We start from the raw sequence: 27,717 nt of genomic DNA on the forward strand, positions 1-27,717 counted from the left end.
CCATGCTTAACCCCTGCTCCCAAGCGGGCGTTCGCCGTGCCGTGCTGAGAGCTGAGCGGTAATCTTTCAGGTATCGATCTGAGCGTTCCACCCGCGCCCGCCCGTTAACCGGATGTGACCGATCAGCGAGGCGCGTATGTTTTGATCCGGCTGACGTGACCACTAGTCCGTGTTTCAAAGACGATCCTTTCGCCTCCTCGTTGACTCACAGATTGAATCGCTACATCGCGACCCGCAAGCCTCCGGCCGCACCTTAACATGGCACCGCTGGCTGCCAGGGAGGATCCCAGCCAGCCGGGGCCCCGAGACATTCAGCGGAAGCTTCCGCGGTTCAGCAGACTCTGTGGACCATCGTGTCGGCCAGGGTCTGACGGCGGACTTCGCTATTCATCAGCGCAGGTGTGCGCGTCCCCGCCCGCCCGGCCGCGAAGCCCGATCACGGTACGGTCCGTGTGCGCATTGTCAGAGGCTGTACATGGTGCGGCTGACCTCTGCCAGAGACTGGCCGGCGGCAGTCGTGTGGAGAATCGCTGGAGGGGTGGGGTGAGGCGCCGCTCGTGCTCAGAGCGAACTTTACAGCGCAGCTGATCTCGCTCGAGCGGGAGCAGTGGGTGCTGATAGCAGTCTACGCAGGTCAGTGGCGCCGATTGGCGCAGCACGTGTGTCCGTTGCGGCGTAGTCTACACAGGAAGCGGACGGGATTTGAGCGTTATCGGGGTCGGGTGCGTCCGCTCGCCGTCAGAGCACGCCCGGACGGCGGCGTGCTGGGCCGCTATCGCCAGCTGACGTCCGCTTGTGCGGCAGCCGGTTGGGGTGTGGAAGGTCCAGCGTTTGCGTTGGGAGGGCGAGGCCCGTCCCTTGCATTGGTGCAGGAGCCGAACCCGGGGTCGCGTGGGCCAGGGCGGTCTTCATATCCGCTCAATGCTTCCAGTACAGCGCGATAGGCCCAACCCAAACCGACTCAAGTGGAACGGATCCCGACACCTTTGCCCACGTCTTCGGCTGCTGCGTCCGTGGTTCTATAGCGATTCCCGTGAAGCGGAGAACATTTGATGCAAGATTTCATCAGCAGTCTGTTCGGCACGAACCCAAACATGGCCCCTGAATGGGGTGTCGATGGTGGGCTGCGCCCGTGCACCCGCCCCGGAGCTGGATTTGCCATGCGGCAGCCGCTCTCTTAGTGCATTTTTATCTTGACTCGACCATCCTCTCGAGCAGAACGAGTCAAGGATGGAACATAACTCCCATGGGAATGTTCTTGTTCCGCTTCAGCGGCATCAATTTCGACTCACAGCGCATGGGGCCGATCTTGACTCCTTCTCTGACCAGCACAGCACTGCTTTGAATCGACTCGGATTCCGGTTTAATAATAGATAGCTCGGTTCCGAAATCGTTCCTGGTGAAGGCAATACTGAGGCAAGCGTGTGGGATAAACCATTTTATGGGCTAGGACACTGGTTTGGTCACAAGACAGTTATTTATGACAACACACTAGGCCACTCTACGCCTGGCCCAGTGTGAGTCTGCTTCCCGACAGCATTCACCGCAGCGCCCGTGACGACTAACATTTGCAGTTCGTAGCTCACGGCCTGACCGTACCGGTCCGTCTCTGAACGTTCTCAGTTCCGACGTGCTGTGCGCGAGCCGTTCTCTCTCTCTCTCTCTTGTGGACCCGCCCTTGCCTCGTGCTGCCCTGCCAGCCGCCTCCGTGCTCCGTGATTTGTTTCCCTCCGTTGGTTTCCACATTTGTCCAGCTTCCAAGCCGCGGTGTCCGCTCAGGGTCCGAACGCCGGTCTTTGTCGATGATGGAGCCCGTGCTTGCGATGGCTACAGCGAGGTGGCTCGTTCAACATGAGCGATCCAGTGTGCTCCCCTTTGCCCGCTGTCCTGGTTTGCTCTCGGATGCGTGACCGCTCGCGCGGAATGCGGAGAGTAGTCGGTGTGACTGAGGTGCCGTAGCGGAGAAGTGGGTGTGGCTGAGCTGTCGTAGCGGAGACAAGTCAGTGTGGCCGAGCTGCTGTAGCGGAGAGAAGTGGGTGTGGCCGAGCTGCCGGAGCGAGAACTTTCTCGGAGCGAGGACTTTCTTTTCTGAAGATATACTAAACCTCATTCCGTTTTGAAGGAAGTTGTGCAACTGGTGCGCCACTCACAATTTGTTATTATATTTTAATTTGTGTTATGATTATTATTCCTATTCCTATCCCACCTCTATGAGTGTGACGACTGATGGACAGTGACGGGTGAACAGCGAGTGACGGATCAGACAGTGACAGATCTGCTCTGACCTGATCTGTTGTCTCACAGATCAGACGACAGTGGCGGATCGACAGTGATAGATCTGCTCTGACCTGATCTGTCGTCTCACAGATCAGACGACAGTGGCGGATCGGCAGTGACAGATCTGCTATGACCTGATGTGTTGTCTCATAGATCAGACGGCAGTGGCGGATCGACAGTGACAGATCTGCTCTGACCTGATCTGTCGTCTCACAGACCAGACGACAGTGGCGGATCAGACAGTGACAGATTTGCTCTGACCTGATATGCTGTCTCACAGATCAGACGACGGTGGCGGATCGACAGTGACAGATCTGCTCTGACCTGATCTGTTGTCTCACTGATCAGACGACAGTGGCGGACCGACAGTGATAGATCTGTTCTGACCTGATCTGTCGTCTCACAGATCAGACGGCACGACAGTGAGCCCCCCTGGGGCAGCGCATGCTCTGAAACGGACCTGGTTATCCAGCCAGATGCATGGCAAGGAACTATTCATGCTCCTCTCTCCACGGGATGCCAAGCAAAACTAAGCTTTCAATTAACGTTCAGATCTTTAAATCGGGCACCTTGCTCACTCGTATCGACACCACAAACCGGCGCGATGTGTCAGTTTCAATTGCAGGTGGTGATGCCAAATAACTACACTTAGATTGTCAATCTCTGACAGAGATGTAGCATAGTTGCATGCATAGTTGGCGGAATCTTGGTGCCAAATAAGACTTTGGCGTGCAAGACTCCACTGGCGTGCATTGCATTGATTCTAGATGCATTTGAAGCTGTCTGACCATAGGATGATGTTTGTGGCAGCGTTGTCGGCTTCTCTTGTAATATATCAGGCGGTAGCTTTCTGTCTGGAGCCATGTTGTCATATAGCCTTCCGTCGGAAGCTGTTTTACGAACATGTTCTCAGTTGTTTCCACTTCATGCAGTGAGAATGACAATCGCCACATGTCCATTGGCTGTGGGGCAGCCTTCTTCAGGGTACTCCTTAAACACGTTTTTGACATTACATTATGTTTTTAACATCGAGCCCCCTTCGAGGTGTGATGTTTCCAGCGTGTCAGTTCACCTTCTCTTGGAACAAAACATGTGGTGTTTGGCAGGCTCAAAGAGAGAGCGTGTATTGGGATTACTGGGGGCTTAGTATATTACATTATATTACAGGGAACATCACGCCTTCAAGGGAGACTCAACGTAAGAACCGAAACCTATTGCACAAAATGTGTGAAGTATCCAGGGCGGAGGCTCTCCCACCTTCAATGCACAGGTGTCGATCTTTATTTTTTCCTGTGGCAAGTAGAAATGATTGTTTACCCACACTGCGACAGTTTTAAATAAACTAAAACGCGTCACCACATGAGGTTCGTGTACATTCTGATGAATTCATTTATATATATATATATATATATATATATGCGTGTGTGTGTGTGTATACATGCATATATAAAGTTACCTCACTAAGAAGTGACTCATAGCAGCATATGCTGATCAACTTATGCGTCTTACATTGCTTGCAACGCGTTTCACAGAACAACGGCTGCGTTGTCAGACAAAAGAACACGCACTTTTATTGTAAGCCACTATGGTTTAAAACATGCACAGGCAAGTTGAAGATCCACACGTGCTCATACATTGACACACGAACAACCCCAACTTTACGGACATATTTTATTTTATCACAATTGCTAATGGATGGGATGAAGTAGTGCTATTTAGCGCTGGAGTTTCTTAAAAAATGCTTAAAGACTCAAGGATTCTCAAATCGAGTGGACGATATGTCCCATACAAAACACTAACACTGGAAGCCAAAACTGGGGTGCCACATGTAAATGAATGTTTTCGTATGGTATCTATCTTGCATGGCTCTCCCCCATTTTTTTGCGTCGTGACCTTTCTCTTCTTAGACAATTTGCGTTTGACAAGAACATTGCCATTTGAAAACCAGACAGGGATAGAAGTAATCAGAAGGCTTTTGTCCAAACTGAATTCCGTAGGCATGCTAATGGATGGAGCGTGCAAATACCTGTTTGTATCTGGAAGTACGCTAGATATTCTGTACGTTTTTCCGAAGATCCACGAGGCGTTAGCACCTCTTCGACTTATTTTCTCCGCTTGTAGCACTCCAGATTATAACTCCGCTGAATTCCTGGTTACTGTGCTTAACCCTTTCCCAAGAAATGCGTGCGCTATAAGGAGCTCTTATGAGTTCTCGAATAAAGTAGTAGGCGTAGAATTATATGGTGGCACATCCATGGCTAGTCGCAATGTAGTTAGTTCATTCATTAGCATTCCTTAAAAAGAGACCATCGACATTTGTGTTGGTGCTTGTTTTCGACCACCGCTGAGGTGATAGGAATAACCATTAAATATTTCACCTCTCCTTGAGCTTGCTGTAAATAACTCGTTTTCGTTTTCAATGGTAAGTTTGATAGACGGAGAGAGTGAGTATGGGTCTGCCTTTGGGTCCAACGTCCAGTAATATTGTTATGTGTCATTATGAAAAACGCTGACTTAGTTCCTGTCCGACCGAGTTCTCTCCTTTTATCGTAGGTATGTCGATGATTGCTTTCCTTTTTGAAGGATATGTCTCAAGCTGTTTTATCCCGTGATTTCTTGAAATGGAAGCATCCAAACATTATATTTACGATGGAAGAGGAATCAGACGGCAAAATATTACTTCTGGACATCCTCATCCGCAAGGAAGGTGATTGTCTACGCACTTCGGTGTGCCGAAAACCTACTTTTACGTGCCTGGGTACGAGTATCTTTCAGTTTTGTTCCGGATTCATTCCAGCTTAGTTCCGTATGGACGGCCATCTTTAGAGCATTTTATCAACTCTGCTTATCAATACTTCCAGGCTGAAATCGAATATTTAAAGGGTTATTTCCGAAACAACGGCCTCCCCATAAAAAACAACGGTCTCCCCTTAAGTTGGTTCCCCGATTCTAGGCGCATTTCCTTGTCCAGGCCGTTTGATGTTCATAAACTAAAGACAAAAACGTTTTATTCTGCGGTACTTTGGCTCAGATTCTGAAAGTAAAAAACGTGAGTTCATCAGCCTGGTATCGAAATTTTATTCGTTTTTAAATCCTAGGGTTGTTTTGGTGAATTCGCTTTCAGTAGATCCCGCATTCAAACATAGGGGAAGAGTACCTAAATGCTGCTAAGTGACTATTGTCTACGATTTTTCCGTGCCTCGTGTGGGCCGTCCTACATGGTTTCACCCCTCGGAGATCGCACAATCGCATTCAGCAGCATTTGGAGAAATCTATCCGGACCGGAAATTTCCGGCAAAACCTGACCTCTCCCCCACACGGGAACATCAATTTACATGGGACACTCCCGCTTTGGCTTGTAATTCTAGTAACTTGAGCAGCACATGTTCCTTGCTTGATTTGAGAATCTTAGTGTTTTTGCACATTTTTACGAAACGTCCGGCGCTAAATAGCATGGCTTCATTTTATGCGTTAGAAATTACAGTAATATGAAATATATCTGTATAAATGGGGATTGTTCGTGTGCCATTGCTTGCGCATGTGTGGCAGTCTCAACTAGTTTGTGCGTGTTTGAAACCATTATGCATTACACTGAACGTGTGAGTATTTTTTGGCCTGATATGACACTGGTATGGCACTGATTGTGATAAAATGAATTATGCCTGTAACTGTAAAATTGGGGGAGGAGGCGATCTGTTATCGTTGCATGTACGTTTGTAGTATTTTAAAGTTGTTTGTGTCATTGTTTTAAACCGAAATGGTTGGTATATTGGTATTCATACCAATGAATATATATATATATATATATATATATATATATATATATATATATATATGAGGATCGGCAACAGCAGTTTGCCGTCCTGAACTGTCATGCATTGCTTCTCCATCCGAAGCTTTCGTATGGATGACACCTGTCTGAAGCTGTCATGCAGAAGTGCTTTATGTGGTAGATAAGCTGCTCTGTATAAGCTTGTGTAAATATGTGGTATTACTGTTCGTTTCAAGTACCATATCGTGTCATGTCAGTGCACGAGCTTTTATAGGGGCATTTTTCTCAGACGCCCAGTTCCGATCATCGTCCGTAAACGATGATCAGAAATGGGCCCCCCTCAGATATTCTCACGCCCCGGCTAGGTCTGGAGAATGTGGTAGGGACGGGCTCGGGGTCGCGAGCACGAATGTTTGGTGAAATGTTGACAATTTTAACAATCGCTCAACGCGAGACCCTCGCTCCAATAGCTTTGCCACGTCGACTTTTCTCAACGATACCCACCCGGTTTCCTGGTGCGTGTTTTTGCACCGTTGAGACAGTCACGACATAATACGCTGTGGTATCAGCTGGTTCCTGCTACATAAGGCGCTGTGGTACCAGCTGGTTCCTGCTGCATAAGACGCTGCGGTACCAGCTGGTTCCTGCTACATAAGGCGCTGTGGTACCAACTGGTTCCTGCTACATAAGGCGCTGTGGTACCAGCTGGTTCCTGCCACATAAGTGCATGAGATTGGACAGCTCTTCGTAGACACCTGAATCCAGCCATTGGCTGTTACACTTCTGTATGAATATCTCACAATGCTTTGCAATGGTGGCTTTAACTCCTCGTAGTGCATGCTCAACGAATAATTTTGGCCTGGAGTTTTTGACGTGCCCCGCAATACCACAACACGAATTCTTGTTTTAAACTGGCTCTTGGCTGGTTACCAGATGAACGTCAAAAACGAGGCGCATGACTTGTTGGCATGCGTTCTGAACGTGGGTGGTAGAGAATCACGACGCCTACCGACTGGGGCACAGGACAGCTTAGTTCGTTAGCTCGCAAAAAAATATCTGGAACGCACAAGGATGGCAGAAAAGGGTAAGAAACAGTGGCACCTGCTTGGCAAAGTTCATTAATGCGGAGCGTTTGCTCCGCGGCAACGTGCCATAATAGCTTCCGTGTCACGCAAGACAGTTTTGGCTGAGTCTGCCGGGGTCTGTTTTACGGCAGGTGTCCTGTTTCTGTCTGGAGTTGTCTTACATCAAGTTTGTGTCGTGAGCACTTGTAAGTAATCTGACTGTCTGGAGCGGTCAAAGGCTGGGTTTTTTTCGGAGCGGCTTAGCACTTGCTTCTTCCTGGCGCTGCCTGACCGCAGTACTGCGATGCCCGCGTCTACTGGCCGTGGCCATGTGTTGCTGACACCAGCGCTGGTGAGCAGACACACCCGGGCCTGTCCGCGTGTTGTCTGCCCAGCGGCTGGCGATAAGATACCCCGGCTGACTCACACCTGGGCAGACTCGGACGAGGTCAGAGTCCGCGCGCGGTGGTCGCGATCACACAGACACGGTCAACATTGGGAGCCGGCCAGGGCCGACCGGTCGCGTGACGGACCGGGGCAAGCGCCGCAGCTGACACACCGGGCTCGGCGTCGGCAAACTGACCCGCCACGCAACCGCGGGCCCAAAAAAACGCATGCCTGTTGGCTCTGAGTCACTAAACACGCCTGGCGTCAGCGCGCTTGGTGGGAAAGGAAATTATACCATTTCAGCCCGGGACGCACGCGGTGACGCGGACAGCGCGGCACAATCTGCAGATCCAGGAGTCCGTGGGAATGCTCTGCTCAGTAGGCGCCACACAGCACTCAGCCTGTGCACCGTCACTTGCATTGCTATAGCTCACACCTCCGCTTGCTCTGTTGTAGCTCACACCGCCGCTTGCACTGTTGTAGCTCACACCTCCGCTTGCTCTGTTGTAGCTCACACCTCCGCTTGCTCTGTTGTAGCTCACACCACCGCTTGCTCTGTTGTAGCTCACACCGCCGCTTGCTCTGTTGTAGCTCACACCGCCGCTTGCGCTGTTGTAGCTCACACCGCCGCTTGCCCTGTTGTAGCTCACATCGCCGTCTGCACTGCTCACACCGCCCTTGCGCTGTTGTAACTCACCCGGCCACAACACATGAACGCGGTTCGTCAACAGCGAAACCAGGCCACGCCGCTCGGTAAAGCCGGCTACAGCGGGCCGACGCCAAGGCCGCGGTTCTCGCCCAATGTCACGACACGCGAGCGCCGCTGGTGGCTTAGCCTGCACTTCACCGACAGTGCAACAAAGCGGCCCGCGCTTACAACGGCTCGCTCGTCCCTGTGCGCTAATGGGTCACAACAAGCGAGAGTGCGAGACAGGTGATCGATTGGAAAGCCTCGGAGGATGATTTTTTAAAGCGATGTAGCTGAGAAACGGGGGGAACATAGGCAAGTATGACATCGTCTCTGGAGCATGCAGGCGTCGTACAGCACACACCAGGCTCCGCGCCCGCCGACAAAACACCAACTACACGGGGCGCCGCGCGACCGACAGGGTGCGGACTGGCGCCCCATTGCGCCGCCCTACTGCTGACCCGCTGATGGCGGGCCCCGCTGCGGCGTGCTCGAGCCCGGTCGATCCGTGACATCATCGGCGGCCGACCCGTCGCCCACACGTCGGCCACGTCGCCGGGCGGCCGCGTGCCGACCCGGGGCAGAGCGGCGCCCCCCCCCCCCGCCCTCGGCGGCTCGTGACCGCTGTTGTCTCCGGGCGCGCGTGACAGGGCCGTGTGCCCCCCTCTGCGTGGGATCGGGGCCGGGTTGTTTTGACGGTGGCGTCCGAAGGCCAGGGCGCAGCTTTTAGCAGTCCCGTCCCTATTGATTCCAATGTGTGCTCGATTGGATCACTCTTTTTAGGCCGTTTTGTATACAGGTATTCGCCGCCTGTCCGATTTGCGGCCTCGGCAGCGCTCGGCAGCGTCGAAAGAGTAGTCCCAGGCGCAAAGTTCACGCCCACCTTGACAACGGTGTACAGGAGTGCGTTTCCCTTGCAGCTAGCACCCGCACGTGCTACGTGCGTGGATCGTTCCGCTATATGTCCTCGGCTGTTGACATCTTAGCGCAGTCGGGAGGAGGTGACTGATCTACCTCGTCTGAATTTCGCCGATCGGGTTCGTCTCTCACCTGGTCGATATCCGGATATTAGGACCAGATCTCACCGCTCGACGCCCGCAGCCTCCCTCCGCGCCCAACCCGGTATTCAAGCCCCCGTTTTTATACTGCCACGACCGCCGCGCGGGGATAAGCGGAAGTGATGACGCGGGGTCACCGCAGTGGTGAACCATTAGCGGTCGGCACCATCGGCGTCAGCACCAGTCGCCGGCGGCCGGCGCGGACCGCCGCAGCGCCTAGCGGCGAACCATTAGCGGTCGGAACCATCGGTGTCAGCACCAGTCACCGGCGGCCGGCGCGGACTGCCGCAGCGCCGCAGCGGCGAACCATTAGCGGTCGGCACCATCGGTGTCAGCACCAGTCACCGGCGGCCGGCGCGGACTGCCGCAGCGCCGCAGCGCGCCCGTCGGCGGGTCAGTGCTCGGGGTTGACCGGACCAGCGGGCGGGGCCGGCCGCCGACCGGCCCGTCCTGCCGGGCTCCGCTGCCGGCGCCGGCCGCACGCTCTGTCCGCCCGGCTTTGTTCCGACTCGCGGCGCCGGGGACAGTCTCTCCACGTGGGCCGCGTGTGGGCCGTGTGCTGGCGGACAGCCGCCGCAGTCAGGGCTGATGTTGGGAGCGCCTAGCTCCCTGCCAGGGCGGTGGCCGGTTCCAGAGTCACCTCGCCACCAGTTTGGACGTTGGTCGTATCTTAAAGTGAAATGCTCGGGTACTTGGATTACTGCAGTGGTCGTCCATTCTTTTCCACCGGGTCACCGGGCCGCCTTGTCTGCCGTGGTGTAAGGAAGTCGGCTTCGCCGCCGCCGGATGCTGTGACGTCATATGTCGCTCTGCGCGTCCGGGGCCCGCGCCGACGCGGTTCCTGTGAACGCGGCCATTCGTCACGCGGTCGGTGACGTCACGCACGCGGTTGCCGTCCGCCCCGGATTAGGATGCGGGACGGGGCAGGGCGCAGTGGTTCGGCTGCCCCGCTGTGCGAGCGGTGGAAGTTCTCCGCGAGCGTGCCAGGTCCCGTGGAAGTGTTGCACTTAGCCGTCCGTTGTCAGCGGCCAGTGCGGCCGCCAAGCTTTCGTGGGCGTCGTCGGTCGGCCGGAACATTCACACGACACGACACGCATGCCACAGTGAAAGCTACTTCACTAGATTGAGCAGGGCCCTAAGCTGGGAGCCAGTAGCCGCGCAGTGCTGTTGTTTTCCAAGCAGGCTCCTTAGAGGGTGAGTGGCGCCGGATTGTCGCTCTCAGGTATGCTAATGATGTGCATTGACCAAGTTCGGGGGACATTGCTAGGTGACGCCGTTGCCTCCATGAGTTCGGTCTGGCCTGTCCCTCGTAGTTCTGCTGGCTCCATGGCTTCGGCCCCGTCCGTTCGTCCGGATTCTGCTGGTTCCATGGCTTCGGTCCCATTTGTCCGTCCTGGTTCCGCTGGTTCCATGGCTCCGGTCCCGTCCGTCCGTCCTAGTTCCACTGGCTCCATGGCTCCTGTCCGGCCTGTCCGTCCGTCGTGTTTATGTAGAAACATATTTTACTCAATTTTGCAATGTTCTAGCAACAAATAGTGAGGATTCAGCGCAACATTACGTGCATTAAGGGCTCATTAAGTGCTCAAATCTGCATTGGGGAGGGGGAGGGGCGAGAGCGATACCGCCCCTCACAGAGGAATACAAATCGACACCTCAGGCTTGGTCCCCGTTGGCCCCAGGCTATGTGACGACCATCCAGCCCTCTGTGTGGCCATCATGCAGTCCTCCTTGCACCAGCCAGTCCTTGTCCGTTGTTCTAGGGCTAAATGAACGCAACTTAGCACCAGCTGTCAGCGAGCTATGCACCCCAATAATCATCAGCATGCGTTGTTCGCTGGATGCCGAGGGTCGCCACCAATGACGGCGAGGGACATCCGGCCGTGACGTCACCGACGCGGGTGGTCTGCGGGGTCCAGCCGGCGCCGCTGAGGTGGCGTTTGCACGCGACGGAAGTGCCTAGCCCAGCTCTGATGCGGATGAGGAGCAACTGCCCCTGATCTAGCAGCTCAGGGGCGACGGAGGAGGAGTCTGCCCGGTCCGGGCAGCCCGCACCGACCCGCTCTGTCCCTCCGCCGCCCGGCGAGGGGGGGGGGGGGGGGGCTGGGTGCTGAGGTCACGCCCGGCACCCGGCTCTGTCCCGTCATGCTGTCCCCTGACGGCCGGCGCTGCCGCCCCGCGTGACGGTGCGTCACGCGCGCGCGTGACGGCTGCGGACGCTGGGACAGGGCCGGTTTTGTGTGCTGTGATTGGGTCGCGAGTGGTGGCGGCGGGAGCGGCGTGTGGCTGCCGTGGCTGACGAGAGCCGCCACCGTCGCGGCCGGCTGACAGCCAATTGGTCAGAAGCAGTGGCTGGCACTTGCGTAGTTGGACACGCTCTAAGCGTGTTAATGCTCCACTTGTGTACTTAATTGCATTTCAAAGTACCAGACTGGCAAAGATATCTGCCACCAGCCACCATCCGTCACTGGTCACCGCCTGTCACCAGCCCGGATCCGTCAGCTGTTTCGACATCACCAAATCCCGCTCGACGCAAACCCAAATTCGTGAACATCCGCGACCCGTTACCAAAGCCGACGCCTCACCAAGCCCGACCTTTCACCACCCCAGACCCCTCACTAACCCTGCCCGTCACCAACTGCAATCTGTCCGCAACTCGGACCAGCCACCAAGCCCATCCCGTCACCATCCCCGCCCGACAAAAACTGCTTCTGGTGACGTCAGTGGTCGACCTACTGGCGCGACAGCTGCCGGTGCCGCGCCATTGGCCCTGGCCGAGTGCGGCGTGCGAGGCGGTTTTTGGCCGGGTCAAAAACATCGCCACACTTCACCGGAGGCTTTCTAAGCGGGGGGCCTTCACCCCATTCTCGGCGCGCGAGAGAGGAAGTGCGCTGCCGCAGCGTGATGTTTATCTGAGCTTGGCCAATGGCTGACACCACGTGGAAGCGTGCATAGGTCTCGGGCTGACTCATCGGCCGGCGGGCCCGAGCCAGCTGTGAACTGGTTTTGTTGCGGTGTCTGGCCTCAGCCTCAGCGCTGATTACTCAGCTGGAGCAGCGGAGCATTGGGGAGGGGGAGGACGCGGACTTGCGCTATGCATTGTCCGTGCCCCATGAGTGTTGCCGGCTCAAATGCTCAGAAACAATCATCTCATGTAGCCTGAATCGGGCGTTTGGACGCAGCTTATTGGCGGGCTCCTGGCGCACTGGCGGAACGGGCTGCCAACGCAATGCTGGGATGCACTGCAAGCTTTCGGGCATCAGGAGACAGCTGGCACGCAGGCGGTCAGACTGCGGGGTTCTGGACGGAGCAGACTGTGGACTACTGGACAGAGCAGACTGCGAACACGGGTTAAACTGTCACTTCAGGGCATAGCAGTCTGCTTCCTTCTGGACGGAGCCGGCTGCTGGACTCTTAATGTCGACGGTCGGTTGGTCGGGAGGATCATCCTAGTTGTGTCGACCGTGGTAGTGTATGCCTGGCCTGTGGTGCTTGGAAGGTAATAAGTCAACAACGTTGTGGTATGCGTGTTGTCTAATCAAGGGACGTCTCGTTTGGACACATGCTTGGCTTGGGTCTGCATCTGGATTAGCCCATCTCCTCGGATGGAACGTCGACGCTCCATCCTGCCCCACAACAGTGACCCGGGTTTGTGTGTTTGCGTACGTGCCTTGCCTAGTTGTGATGCTGAAGAGATGAGCATCTATAGTCATCAATTCCCGACTGGAGTCAGCATGAGGTCGATCTTCTGTAAGTGAATGCTGCGGCTTTCTTCGCCCTAGCCATTAAATTGAATGCTGCCCGAATTACGGCGTCTCACGTGATGATATGTCGCCAAGTCTAGCGGACACAAGGCGCATGTACACAATGGATGGGCGTTCCTTTCATTAGGTCCTTATACCACTCTGGATCGCCATGGAATGTCACAATTTGGGTGGGGCTCTTTGCTATTGCGCTCTCGCTGACCTCTGGCTTTACGACGGAGCCCGCGGCCGCTGCCATGCGGGGAATGCGTACCCCATTGGCTAGGCTGCTGGCTGTGATCCTGTGAACAACATTAACGCGCATCCGGTGACGGCGTCGGTGGGACGGTACAACGGTGTCTGGCGCCGTCCGCAGACTGGAATGCATTCCGTATGCTTCTTTGCTTCTCGACTGCGAGCGGGTGTTCGAGGAATTCAAGGCGTTCGGCACCTTTATTATCTAGCAGAGCCCCACCTGAAATCATCTGGGTGTTAGGGCCGATGTTGTTTTTTTCTGGAAAATGGTAAACTGACACATTTTGCCATTTAGTTTCCCGCAGTCGCGAACGATGATGAAGTAACTCAGTGATATTTATCGACAAGTGGGTTCGCTTTTCTAATTTCATCTATGGTGAAATTCGTTTGCGATCACTCACACTAAAAGCATGTTTAATTGCAAATGAATAAGCTGGCTTTTACTCGTTTCCGTCCAGGTGCGCTCTTCGCGTCTTCCTAGTAGACCAGCGTCTTAGCTAGGAACCCCTTAGTCTTCTCATGCCTGCGGTGATTTAATGGAAGCCCGAGATTGCGCATCAGTTATTCAAGGCTCGTGCCACCGTCCACGTTATTACGGTATAACCAGTGTCGTTTGCGGCATTCTGTGTGCTCTTAACACGAGGCACCGCAGCACTAAGGGATATGTAAAGCGAAATTCCAAGACTGCATTGGCAGTGCGCTCGTTTCCTGCTCCAGACCGTCAGGGCAGTAGGGATTCAAACGCGCGTCTCGTGTTCCAGAACGTCCGGGCGGTGGGGATCCAAACACGCGTCTCCTGTTCCAGAACGTCAGGGCGGTGGGGATCCAAACACGCGTCTCCTGTTCCAGAACGTCAGGGCGGTGGGGATCCAAACGTGCGTCTCCTGCTCCAGACCGTCAGGGCGGTGGGGATCCAACGTGCGTCTCCTGTTCCAGAACGTCAGGGCGGTGGGGATCCAAACGTGCGTCTCCTGTTCCAGAACGTCAGGGCGGTGGGGATCCAAACGTGCGTCTCCTGTTCCAGAACGTCAGGACGGTGGGGATCCAAACGTGCGTCTCCCGTTTCAGAACGTCAGGGCGGTAGGGATCCAAACGTGCGTCTCCTGTTCCAGACCGTCAGGGCGGTGGGGATCCAAACGTGCGTCTCCTGTTCCAGAACGTCAGGGCGGTGGCGATCCAAACGTGCGTCTCCTATTCCAGACCGTCAGGGCGGTGGGGATCCAAACGTGCGTCTCCTGTTCCAGAACGTCAGGACGGTGGGGATCCAAACGTGCGTCTCCTGTTCCAGAACGTCAGGGCGGTGGGGATCCAAACACGCGTCTCCTGTTCCAGAACGTCAGGGCGGTGGGGATCCAAACGTGCGTCTCCTGCTCCAGACCGTCAGGGCGGTGTGGATCCAACGTGCGTCTCCTGTTCCAGAACGTCAGGGCGGTGGGGATCCAAGCGTGCGTCTCCTGTTCCAGAACGTCAGGGCGGTGGGGATCCAAATGTGCGTCTCCTGTTCCAGAACGTCAGGACGGTGGGGATCCAAACGTGCGTCTCCTGTTTCAGAACGTCAGGGCGGTAGGGATCCAAACGTGCGTCTCCTGTTCCAGAACGTCAGGGCGGTGGCGATCCAAACGTGCGTCTCCTGTTCCAGACCGTCAGGGCGGTGGGGATCCAAACGTGCGTCTCCTGTTCCAGAAACGTCAGGACGGTGGGGATCCAAACGTGCGTCTCCTGTTCCAGAACGTCAGGGCGGTGGGGATCCAAACGCGTGTCTCCTGTTCCAGAACGTCAGGCGGTGGGGATCCAAACGTGCGTCTCCTGTTCCAGAAACGTCAGGGCGGTGGGGATCCAAACGGTGTCTGCTGTTCCAGAACGTCAGGGCGGTGGGAATCCAAACACGCGTCTCCTGTTCCAGAACGTCAGGGCGGTGGGGATCCAAACGTGCGTCTCCTGCTCCAGAACGTCAGGGCGGTGGGGATCCAAACGTGCGTCTCCAGTTCCAGAACGTCAGGGCGGTGGGGATCCAAACACAGATAGTGCACCAGGTTGGGTGCAAGTCACGAAGAGTTGTCTGAAATTGGGCTTAAAGCGTATGTGTTTCGCGATGTGACGAAAGCGTACCTGACCTGATTTGAGAGCCAGCAAGTTTTATGCACCTGCTTGACCCACGTGCTCACGTAGCATAATGGTCCCAGTGTCCAAGTAAAATGTATTTGCCATGAGCCCGTCGCGCACCAAACGCCATTTGCAACTAAAATTGCAACATTCCTCAGAATTGATGCCTTTTTCGTCATCTCTTTTCATAGATAGATATAGTTTTTGCCATTCCGCGAGCAGGCCGGGCTTGTGGACTGCGAACTGCCCGTCGCGTTTGTGTCCCGCTGTCTGAGGCTGCCCCTATGTGTGCCTGACCCGAACGCCGTCCGCTGTGCCTGCGTGTGGTAACTGAACTGCGGCCTGTTTCAGAGGCGGCCACAGCGACCATGAGTGGCGGCATGTTTAACCTGGACAGCGCGTTGAGCCAGCTGCAGATCAGCAACCAGACACCGCACCAGTACACGGCCAGCGCTAACCGCAAGGTGGCGCCCGTGGTGCCACCCAAGCCGAAAAAGCCCCAGCCACAGGTAGAGAAACGCTGCCCCTGAGCCTGCTCCTTGGTTCTATATTCACCCGCTCGCGTCTGCCAGTCACAGTCAGGGCGAGTGGCAGGAAGCCGGAGCCGAAAAAGTCTCAGCCACAGGTAGAGAAACGCTGCCTTCGCGCCTGCCCCTTGGTTCTATATTCACCCGCTTGCGTCTGCCATTCACAGTTGCGGCGAATGGCAGGAAGCCGGAGCTTGAGATGAGTGATATGAAAACCGAGTGCCGGCGCCGGACCGGCGCCAGCTTAGGTGAATTGGCCCAGATCTGTACCTAGAACTAGCAATGATCGGCCTACACCGGGGCAGGTTCCGGCTCCCATTGCACTCACTGCCGGGTAGCATGTCTCCACGCTGACACCGTCACTGCCAGCACTTGATTATTGGTTAACTAACGAGAAATTACGAGAAATAATGTACAAGTTAATAACGAGGAAATGGGCTCCTCCTCTCTCCACACATTGTGGTGTAAAACTGTAGTTAAGTCTCACAATTCCTTTTGACTGTAAGAGCTCTGCAGCTTTTAAATTAAAGGAGTGTGGAGGAGCTCCACACTCGTGTGGGGTTTTGAACTGAAATCGCCATCTTGAAAATCATTGGGTGCAGTTCACAGCCCTGCCCTTCTTAACATCTAGACCCCTCTGGTTTCTGGACCACGCGCCCGCAAAGATGTGCAGACCGTTTTGGGGGGACTATTTGAAGGTCACCTAGGCATCCATGCCGTTATGATGACGTCATTGAAATCCTGCCACTATATTGGGTATGCGGCCATCAAGAACAAAAAATGTAATCGTGGAGATGTTATAAGTTTAAGTATATCGATTGTAATCAGTGAGCTTATTTTAATTTCATTTGATACTTTCTACAATATCTTTTAATGTGGAGCATTGTCTTTAAGATCGGCCCAGTGAAAGACGAGTCCCAAAGTAATTATTTCATTATGTTAGCGTTTTAGCCATAGCGTTAGGGCTGCACGCAACATACAAATGGCCATATTTCAGGTGTTTGGTATTTCATGCGGATGAACAGCTATTTTCTGATATATCAATCCTCTTCTCACGCTGGTATGTAGAGCTTTAGAAAAGTTGTTTGGTGAGTATCATCGCGCTAACGGTCGATCGAGAATCCACGATCACAGGCAAGTAGCTTCTGTTGACGCCTGGAACCAGCTTTCGTGAGCCGTGGCGATTTCCATGCGTTTGAGGGCGTCTGCAATACTTTTCGTCAACCAGGGAATTGCTCTACAGCCCATTCGAATATCCGCTTCATAACCTCAAGTGTAGTGTTAACGGACGCACGCCTTGGGAATACGATTTGCAGTGCCATTAATGTTGCGGCCATTGGAAAAAATAGGCTACGTTGTTACTGTGACGACACATGGCGGGCATGTATTACAGTTGAAGGTGCAAGCCGTTGATGGTGAGGGCATGAACAGCTTGTGAGCGAGGATCCGCCTCCTCTTAAACGTCTTGCGCTGGTCCGTCTACGCTGTTCGCATTCAGAGCTGCATGTTATTAGTTGAGTGGGATACATTTGTGACGACTGGCGGCCACCAGGATAGCGTTTTGGCCGTCTCGCCGTGAAGGAAGGTTGCTGAACTCCGATACGTTGGCCAGGGCTCCCAAATCATTCAGGGTGCATAACAGTTTGAGTGTACTCCAGACTTATGATATTAACAGCAGAATGTCTTTGTGGGATTGTAGGTTTAATGGCCTTGTCAGGAAAGTCCTAGAAAATAACAGAGTTTTGACTAGTGGGCACCCATCGTTGCGGAGCACCATACCCTTGCGCACGCAAGCACTGTCCGCTTGAACGGAAGGACTTCCCGCTGGTACGGAAGGTGAAATGAACCCCATTTTCCTTTCCTCCATACTTTCCTTCCGTTTGTGAAATCTGGTCCGCCCTAGCTGTGTCGTGTAGTTTTGCTCATATTGCGTCACCGCTGCTGTGTGGCTCGGCTTTCGTGCTTGGGTGAGGATTGAACAGGGGTATTCTTATGCTCAATGCTTTTCATTATGGGAACCGAGGCTGAAACTCGGCCTCAGCATCGGTCTGCTCAGCGCCCCCAATAGACATCTAATGAACCCGGCGACTCCAAGGACAGGCCAATAGACCCGGGTCGCTCCCTGGGCGCTTGCAGCTGCAGAACACAAATAAACATGTCACGGACGGCTGCCGCTCTGTGACGTCACTGGAGAACAGTGGCACGTTTAGATGAGGCGTTAGTGTGGCCAGGCGTCTCCTTGTCGCGCTAACCGCACGAGGGAGATGGTCAGCCCGACCTTGTGCGAGTCTGTACATTAACAAGCCTCAGAAAGTCTGCTTTATCCCCCGGATTATCTCGCCCACCCGGAGTGTAGCTTTCTACTTATTTGGGGGCGGGGGGGGCTGAAGCTTTCTAACCTGGAAAAGAAAATGGGTCAGATACGGGGAATTTTTTCTCTGTTTTGAGGCCATGAGTCATTTTTCGTGCCCCCCCCCCCAATGTATTTTTCAAAACTACACCTCTGTCACCAGCAGTTGAACACGAGGAATGTGGCTGGTGTCTGCTGTTCAAATGTGGTTACACAACATCCTGCTGCTCGTCGAGTGCACCAGGTCTAGATCTTGCAGATTCCATGGGCGTCATTGGTCTGTCGTTGGGCGTTGTCGAAATAAGCATAACACAATTGCTCTTAAGCAACTAGTGCCGATAAAAACCTTTGTCGGGGGAGATCCAGATATGGTAATTTCTTCACACATTTGTGACATTTTTTTTTTTTTGCTTGGCCGCCCATTTTCAATGTCCTTATTTTTTATGTGATCTGGAGGTTTCTGGCATTTTTATGTATTTCCCCAAAATATAATTCCCAAATACGCATATCTTGTTTCAACCCAGCCAGTTTGCACCATGCCACCCACGCTGGATGTTCAACGGGTGATCAACCTCATTGCCATGGAAACAAAGTCGCCTCATGAATTGTTTGCTCGAATGGGTTTCCGGTCGTGGTGAAATCAACTTCATTGCCATCGAAACAAAGTCGCCGCATGAATTGTTTAATCGAATGGGTCTCGGTCGGGGCGGGGTGGCGGGGTGAAAACGGCGGGCTAAGTGTGGTTCCACCTGCCAGTCGGAAAATTCCAAGGGATCTTTTCAAACCATGCATTAATTTGGCCGTCGATGGTTAATGCCCTCACCCCCTCCCCCCCCCCCTCCCACTCACCCTTGTCAGGGGAATCCGTCCTATTACACGGAAGCCGGTCTCGCGTGGCGCCTCGTCAATCCACTGCGTCTGCGATTTGATTTGAGACGACACCTGCACGCTCCGCCGGCCACTCGGCCAGGCCAGCCTCCGTCGGTCCGGTGTCCACGCTCTGACGCTCTGCCCGCTCGCAGGCGTCGTCGCCGCAGACGGCGGCCGTGTCGTCGGCGCCGATGCTGCAGCGGCTGCCGAGCCAGCCGCTGCCGCCGCCGCCCGAGTTCTCCGCCGGCCAGCCGGGCGTGCAGGAGCTGCCGCCGCCGCCGCCGCCCTACATGCCCTCGCAGTACGCCTACAACCAGCTGGGCACCAACGGCCAGGCAGGTACGGTGCCGACACGGGCTGGGCCCGGGTGGGAGTCAGGGCCGCTGGTGTGCTGCCGGCTCATGTTGTCGGAGGCTGGGCCGAGGTTCGGCGGTGGCGAAATGGAGACGTGATAATTGCTGAATGGTAGCAATATGTCGCGATCCGTTGAAAGGAGACATGTGCCACGAGGGTGTGATGCAAGCTGTGTATTCATGCGATAGTTTATCGGCAGCTTGGATAACGTGAGCAATGCATGCGGGCTTAGGCCATACGTGTCCTCGAAACTGATGCCATAAATATGCAAGCGCCGCTTGGGAGCCGTGTTTGGGAGCTCAAGGAACGACGGTGACTTATGGCTTCGTTTGTACCACCTGCGTGGTGCCGCGTTTGTTTTTCAGTGAATGCAAATGTATCGCCCCGTACCACGAAGGCGACGGGTGATTCCAGGAGCGGCGTATCCCGCCACGGCCGAGGACGACCTCCCGCCGCCTCCCCCACCCGATCTATACGTGGACTCGTCCGAGTATCCGCCAGAGCTGCCGGCACCGCCATCTCCCGTCAGTTCGAGCTACTCCGAGTTACGGCGCGCCAATCAGGGGGCGCCGCCGCCGACGTACCCAGCCAACCAGTTTGCGACCTACGCACCGGCGTCGCAAACGGTGAGTGGAGATAAACACCACGTGATTTTGGTTTCACGTAACTAATACCTGTCGCGATGTTTTGAAAGGGAGTCATGGAGCGTAACCGAAGCCTGGGAATGGAAGGGAGTTTGGGCAGTGGAACGTAACGCCCAGATATTGTTGCAAACCACGGTGACATATTTTTGGCAAGGTTGTACGACCTCAAAGCCGAAGGACACCGTTCGTTTTTGCTGAAAACAAGCAACACGCCTGACTTTGCTTCGCACCTTTAGCTCATGTAGGAGTCAAACGGATGCTACGTTTCTGGAAGTTACGCTTAGCTCAGCGTAACCAAGGGATGAGGGAGGATTTTCACCAAGCAAAATCGGTACCTAACCAGGGGAGGGAGAGGCCAAGAAGAGCCTGAAAGCAGAACATATTCTAACCTCCTGCACACGCTCGGCCCGACCTTCGAGTTGGAGGAGTTGGAGGTTCCAATGCACACCCAGCTTGACCTCCAATTCGCGGTCAGGCGAGCCCAGTGCTCATACCCTCACCCGCCCACGCGCGCCCCGCAGAGCTCCACCTATGAGTCCATCTACGAGCCGGTGCGGCCGCGGCCGGGCGGGTCGGCGGCCACGCACCACCCGTACCCGCTGCACGGGCCGGTGGTGGCGCCAGGCGCGCAGGGCCTGGCGCCGGCGCCCAGCAGTCAGCCCATCACCAACCCGGACCGAACCGGTCGCGAGGCGGAGGTCGACTCGCTCACCAGTCTGCTGGTGCACGGACTCGACAACCCCCAGCCAGACTTCTTCGGTGAGCGCTCCGAGAGCTCGGTCGTCTGGCGTTCGTTCGCTCGTGCGTGCGCGCTTGCGTGAGTGCGTAGATGAGTAGGTGTGCATGGGCGCGTGCGTGTGTGCGTGCATACCTACATGTGTGAGTGCGTATGCGTGAGCTCGTGCGTGCGTGTACGCTTGGGTTGTGTGCTGGTGGAGATGACGCAGCTCAGTTGTAGGAGCGTTCGCCTCACTGCGGTGCGCATAAAGTCGGTGTTCAGTCCCGCCTCGCCGCCAAGAGTTTCGTCACCCCCTGCGGCCTTCGGCGTGAGCAATGCCAACGCTACATAGTACCTAACCTGTCGTTAAAAATGCGTTTTGAACCCTAGTAATGACTATCTCGGACGTGCTGTCCGTTATGCTAGCGTGGCTGGCTCAGCGAGCAGAGGCCCACTGACTCTGTCACTGATGGCTGCTATCCGCTCTGTCACTGACGGGTGCTATCCGCTCTGTCACTGACGGCTGCTATCCGCTCTGTCACTGACGGGTGCTATCCGCTCTGTCACTGACGGGTGCTATCCGCCCTGTCACTGACGGCTGCTATCCGCTCTGTCACTGACGGCTGCTATCCGCCCTGTCTCTGACGGGTGCTGTCCGCCCTGTCACTGACGGCTGCTATCCGCTCTGTCACTGACGGCTGCTATCCGCCCTGTCTCTGACGGGTGCTGTCCGCCCTGTCTCTGACGGGTGCTGTCTGCCCTGTCACTGACGGCTGCTATCCGCTCTGTCACTGACGGGTGCTATCCGCTCTGTCACTGACGGGTGCTGTCCGCCCTGTCACTGACGGCTGCTATCCGCTCTGTCACTGACGGGTGCTATCCGCTCTGTCACTGACGGGTGCTGTCCGCCCTGTCGCTGACGGCTGCTATCCGCTCTGTCACTGACGGGTGCTATCCGCCCTGTCACTGACGGCTGCTATCCGCTCTGTCACTGACGGGTGCTGTCCGCCCTGTCGCTGACGGCTGCTATCCGCTCTGTCACTGACGGGTGCTGTCCGCTCTGCCACTGACGGGTGCTGTCCGCCCTGTCGCTGACGGCTGCTATCCGCTCTGTCACTGACGGCTGCTATCCGCTCTGTCACTGACGGGTGCTGTCCGCCCTGTCTCTGACGGCTGCTATCCGCTCTGTCACTGACGGGTGCTGTCCGCCCTGTCGCTGACGGCTGCTATCCGCTCTGTCACTGACGGGTGCTGTCCGGTCTGTCGTTCTCACCTGCGCGGCCGACACCGCAGGCATGTGCACCAAGTGCGGCGACAAGGTGGTGGGCGAGGGCACCGGCTGCACCGCCATGGAGAAGGTGTTCCACGTGAGCTGCTTCTCTTGCCACGTGTGTCAGGTGCTGCTGCAAGGCCGGCCGTTCTTCGCCGTCGAGAGCAAGCCGCACTGTGAGGAGTGCTACATGGTGAGCACCACGCGCCAATCCATGGCTCGAAGCCCCTGGGTGTTACCATGCGGAGGGGCCAAGCCAACTCTCCTCCTCTGAGTGTGCCAGAATTGTTGACAATGTGTGTGCACAAAGACAATGTGTAAGCACGCTTCAAATGACTGGAGGCTCCTGATGAGCAGTGAGTTTGTTGTGACATGTCCGGAAAAGTTCCGTGAGCTCTGTCCGCTGCATTGCGCTAAGGTATTCATCGCCGGTGCAGCGTCGGAAACTAAGCTTATTGTGCGTTGTGCTCTGTTTCATCGTTCGGTCTTGCTTCCGGCGTGATCAGCAGTGTTGCCCAGCGGCGAAGTTTGACAAACTGAGTTAGGGATGCGGGCGGGGCAGAGAAAAATAACGAAACGTACCGCACTCGTGGTGTCACCCAACCTCGCCCATGTCAGTTGGCATTTATACGAATCACCTTTGTTTGTATTTGTACACGCTGTGAGGCAGCTTCACGCAGATCTGACCCTTGTTTCAGACAACACATAACAAACTGGGTCGAGCGGATGACCCTCACAAACAACACAAAACATGCACGCGGCCATACATAATAATACAGAGCAGTCATCCGCCTAACCGGTACATCGCTGTCCTCGTATCGCATGGTTTCCAACGTCGATCTTAAAGCGCGCCGAGTCCACTGGTTCGCCGGGTCCCGATCCGCCGCCCCGCTGCAGTCGGAGTGGCGACCGCCGTCAGCGGCGCCGGGGCACCGATGACCGGTCGCCGGCCGTTCCAGGACACCCTGGAGCGCTGCAGCGTGTGCACCAAGCCGATCCTGGACCGCATCCTGCGCGCTACGGGCAAGCCGTATCACCCGCAGTGCTTCACGTGCGTGGTCTGCGGCCGCTCGCTGGACGGCGTCTGCTTCACTGTCGATGCCGCCAACCAGATCCACTGCATCGAGGACTTCCACAGGTGACGCGGACAGACGGTCGTGGAACGTGCGGTCGTGTGAGGCGGTGTGCGTAGAGACCAACGATTTCGAATTGACGTTTTCTAGTGTTTTTGTGTATGTGTGTGTATGCATGTGTGCGCGCGCGCCGGAGCCCCCCCCCCCCCCCTCTACTGATCTGATGTGGAATGAAGTCTAGCTTGTGTTGCTGTGGGGAGGTGAGGTACTACCAATGGAATACCATCTTCGCTCGCTATGTTTCGTTTGCTCGCTCGCTCGCTATGTTCGCCCGATCGCTAATGTTTCAGTTGCCCAAATGCGGGAAACCAGTCCCAGGACGACCAGACTTGTGTTTGACTCAGTTTTTTAGCCGGTTCAGTACTGGCTCAGGTATTTTGGAATCCGATTCAGGGTATGACTCATAGCCGCTCAAATTGTTTTTATTCGACTCAGTTATATATATATATATATATATATATATATATATGGATATAGATATAGATATGCACATATGTACATGTATTCGTGTACGTAGGCAGCATGCTTTCATTAATGCAAGTTTTGTTATATGCGAGGGTAAATGTGCATTTACTCAGCTTCTTGCGCGTCTGCTCGATTGTTGGAATTAAATCCTTCGTTGTTTTCGGCGAGTAATAAGCCAATTTGCCTACGGTCATTTACAACAGTATAAGCTTGCTAACGTTTCAAGGACATCCATTCCCATTCTCAAAACAATGTTTGACAGTCCAATGGAAAGCATTTAAATATGGCGAAATACGAGACATAAACAAAGGTAAACCATCAGCTCACATTATACATCCGAATATCAGGTCAAGTTGCAAAACCCACAGACGCAGACGCAGATCGCAGACGCAGACGCAGACGCAGACGCAGACGCAGACGCAGACGCAGAAACAGACGCAAATCGTTTTTCCAGCCAGTTTGGCACCAGGGCAAGTTTAAGGCATCGAATCACCTTGCTGTCATTGGGTGACTGAACCGGTCCAAAGTGATGCAGGACCTAAGCTGATTGTGAAAGTCATGCATTCTTTCAATGATGAAGATAACTTCGATCACTTGAAACGGCATTTGTTTTGACATGATTATAGAATCAGTGTGTGTGTGTAGTGTGTTTATAGTGTGTTTTCAGTTATGCCAGACCGTGGGACTCCTTATTGTGGTTTTTGCGCATATGCTGGTTTGGCGCTCTCTCCAGTAGGTCCATTTTCATGCATCGTGATTAAGAGCAGCACAGCCGCTCCTCGCGCGGCACGACGACATAGGCCCCAGCCACCGCCCTGGGATCGTGTCATATATATATATATATATATATATATATATATATATATATATATATATATACACGTGCGTGCGTGCGTGCGTGCGTGCGTGCGTGCGTGCGTGCGTGCGTGCGTGCGTGCGTGCGTGCGTGCGTGCGTGCGTGCGTGCGTGCGTGCGTGTGTGTGTGTGTGTGTGTGTGTCTGTGTCTGTGTATGTGTGTGTTATCCGCATGTCTGTGTTGGGGGTGTGAGAGCCACTGCGTGTTTAAAATTAAATTTCACGAGAACAGTCTGCCCCCCCCCCCAAACCAAAATCTTGATCCGCCCCCGGATGTGTACCTGGCTGATGTTAATGATATCCTGATTCCTGGTCGAGATTTTACAATTTGTATCACGATCAAAAGTAAGGTGTTGGCTGCTTTACGTTGATTTTGCAAAAATATTAGTAACTAACGCCTCATGCGGTGCATTTAAACACCATGAAATAGTCTGTTAATTTGTCTGGGCCGTGCTGTGTTTCTTTATGTTCCCATTTCAGGTTGAGCCCTATGGCTCACTGACACGACACTGTCAGAAATTATCGGCTCACGATTTGGCTCGTGAAGTTTAAGAAGAAGTAATACAGTTCATAGCTCAAAGCGACGTATTTCGGAACGAGTCGACTCCGCTCGCGGTTCACCCCAAAACGATTGGCTCGTCAGCCGATTCACGATCCAGCTTGAGTCAAACACAAATCTGAGGACCACCCGGAACACCTTCCACCAAAAAGCTTCAGATCCGCTCTCTGCTGACGGCCGCGTTCGTTTGTCGCCCCCCCCCCCCCCCCGCCCTTTACTCGGCGGTCGGCCGGTGATCCCGGGTCGCTGACCTCGGCCGCCGTGCGCAGGAAATTCGCCCCCAAGTGCAGCGTGTGTAACGACCCGATCATGCCGGAGCTGGGCCAGGAGGAGACGGTGCGCGTGGTGGCGCTCGACCGCAGCTTCCACGTGCTCTGCTACAAGTGTGAGGTCAGTGGCGGTGCTGGGGCTGGTCCCCTGCCGTCGTCGTTCGCTTGCACCGTCTTGTGGTGGACGTCATCGACAGCGGTCGCGAGCGCATGCGTCATGAGCTGTCCATTTTATCGGGGTTTGGACTCTTTGGCACCCGAACACCCCACACGTGGCGTCGGGTGGTGAGTTTTTTCTATGGCTTCGCGTAAGTTAGTGTGTGCGGTCGCTCCCAGCACGTGGCATAACTGGTATGTGTGACACAATCCGGTCCAGCATGACGTCGAAGGGCCGCTCAGGCGCGGCGGGTCGCTGGGGGTAACACGTGCGGGCCGAGCGCGGCCCTGGCACGGCAGGGAATGCGGTGCAGATAGGACCGGGCCTCAGCTGGGATGCACTGCACGACCAACTGGGGAGTGCCCGGAATGCCACCTGACGAACAGTATTCGAATTATCATGGGCGTTGGGTGAAATGGAGTATACGGCTTGGCTGAGCGATGGTAGCAGATACTGATGTTTTACCCGAAAGGCGTTCGGCTTGTAGATAGCAATGTAGAGAAGATCAAATTTTATTAGATGATTTGTTTGCGAACATTTCATGCCATTTGTGGTTGCCTTTTCCTGAGAAGTGAGAGGTTGCAGAGGACGCATTTTTGACGCGATTTTGCCAGCAGACGCCACAACACAATAATGGAGAGGTCTCACGAGGGCGGCTCCAAACCCTACCTTAGAACGGTGTAGCTAAACATGGATTCTCACTGCATGCGTTTCAAGCACCCAGCCTAGCTTATATTTTATTCAGCTGTCGCTCACCATGCCCTGGGCGATCAGCCTTCGGGCTGTCGTGTTGTGACACTGACTGTGCTGTCCGCAGGACTGTGGCCTGGTGCTCTCCTCGGAGGCCGAGGGGCGCGGCTGTTACCCGCTAGACGGCCACGTCCTCTGCAAAAACTGCAACGCTAAGCGAGTGCGCGCCCTCACGTCTAAGATGACGACAGAACTTTAGGTTGTCGTGCTGCCTCACAGGTGACGCTGCTGTCTGAATTCGTTTGACGCCACCCACATCCTTTTATCGGTATTGTATGCGGATGCTGCTGAATCGCGCTCACGCTTTGTCGCCACGAATGCCTCGAGGACAGCGGTGCTCTTGCGACTTGACGTCACATTGGTGAGGAAGGTCAATACGAATCGAAGCGTCGCCGGTGACGGTCAAGTCAGGTCATGAAGTTTGGCATCGGAGCCAAACCAGCGAGTACCAGGACAGAACCCGAGCGTGATCGGCTCGGTATATTCCATGTCTCTCCGTGGCTCTGTGCCAGATCGGGGGACGCTGATGGGCACCGATGACGTGTTGCGCGTTTATCTTGGCTGGATTAGTATCGTGTGAACTGAACCGGATGTCGTTCTGGGCGTACTACGTCGTTTGTGCCATCGCTTTGTTTGGCCTCACCAATGGAGGCATTGCATCCGAATTAAACACGTCGATGATTAGCTCCGGTCCGATGCTCTGCATGTCAGCACGCTGAGCAACTGTGCCCGAAATAGTGGGCAAGCGACGAATGTTTGCCGTGATCACTGTCGCCTGACGTGCGCCGCTTCTATAGGTCCGCCACTATTGCCGCCTGCGATAATCTGCTTTTCGTGTATTCCAGTGCCCTTATGACGTTGACCTGTGGGTATTGTATTGTGTCCATTCCTGGTAGGTTTGAACAGTGAACTGCTATGTTGCGCGTCGGCTTAAGCCGTCGATTATGATAAGTCACAACGTCTGGTGACACTTTCAATATTTCTTAATGTATTATATATAAATGAACTTTCATGTGTTCATCATCGTGGGGCGTAAAATGGAAGCATGTTGGGTTACACACTGGAAAGCTGAGAAATGGAGAACGGGGCCACGGTGTTATATTCTACCTGGAAAGCACAAGGTGAAGACCACTATGCGGAACGTGGAATACAATACCAAAAATATACACAAACACCAGCGGAACAGCTCATCGGGACAGTTATGTAACAGCAGCTGAACCTTCAGGAAGCAGCAACCGGTGTCATCAGGAAACAACAGAAAAACCGCCAGAAAATCACATTCAGGAGACGATTGCGGAAGTCTGCGCTATCGACAAATTTAATCAGTTTCCCTCGACAGAATGTTCTCCATAGTGCGCCGAGATGCGATTACACTCTGCATTTTAGATGCGTCTGGTTATAATCTGACGAAGTGCTCCCATGTGGCCCTTCGGATACTTTCAGCTGCGACGA

At 54.6% G+C, this 27,717-nt stretch overlaps 1 protein-coding gene and 1 long non-coding RNA gene across 2 annotated transcripts; both read left to right on the plus strand.

Moving 5' to 3' along the window:
* The first annotated feature begins 520 nt into the window (after window positions 1-520).
* Window positions 521-19,281, plus strand: LOC119096439 (uncharacterized). Its single transcript, XR_005094064.1, has 3 exons — window positions 521-633; window positions 15,696-15,853; window positions 19,244-19,281. It is a non-coding gene; the product is annotated as an uncharacterized LOC119096439 (long non-coding RNA).
* Window positions 19,282-19,317: 36 nt separating this feature from the next.
* Zyx (lipoma-preferred partner zyxin) lies at window positions 19,318-27,290 on the plus strand. Its single transcript, XM_037219347.1, has 7 exons — window positions 19,318-19,430; window positions 19,860-20,071; window positions 20,611-20,848; window positions 22,101-22,270; window positions 23,037-23,215; window positions 25,359-25,479; window positions 26,333-27,290. The coding sequence occupies exons 1-7, from the start codon at window positions 19,382-19,384 to the stop codon at window positions 26,462-26,464; spliced, it is 1,101 nt and encodes a 366-aa protein (XP_037075242.1). The 5' UTR covers window positions 19,318-19,381; the 3' UTR covers window positions 26,465-27,290.
* The last annotated feature ends 427 nt before the right edge of the window (window positions 27,291-27,717 follow it).

This window comes from Pollicipes pollicipes, unplaced genomic scaffold (genome assembly GCF_011947565.3).
Source record: "Pollicipes pollicipes isolate AB1234 unplaced genomic scaffold, Ppol_2.1 Scaffold_4295;HRSCAF=5057_pilon_pilon_pilon, whole genome shotgun sequence".
In the NCBI taxonomy this organism is placed as follows: Eukaryota; Metazoa; Arthropoda; class Thecostraca; order Pollicipedomorpha; family Pollicipedidae; genus Pollicipes; species Pollicipes pollicipes.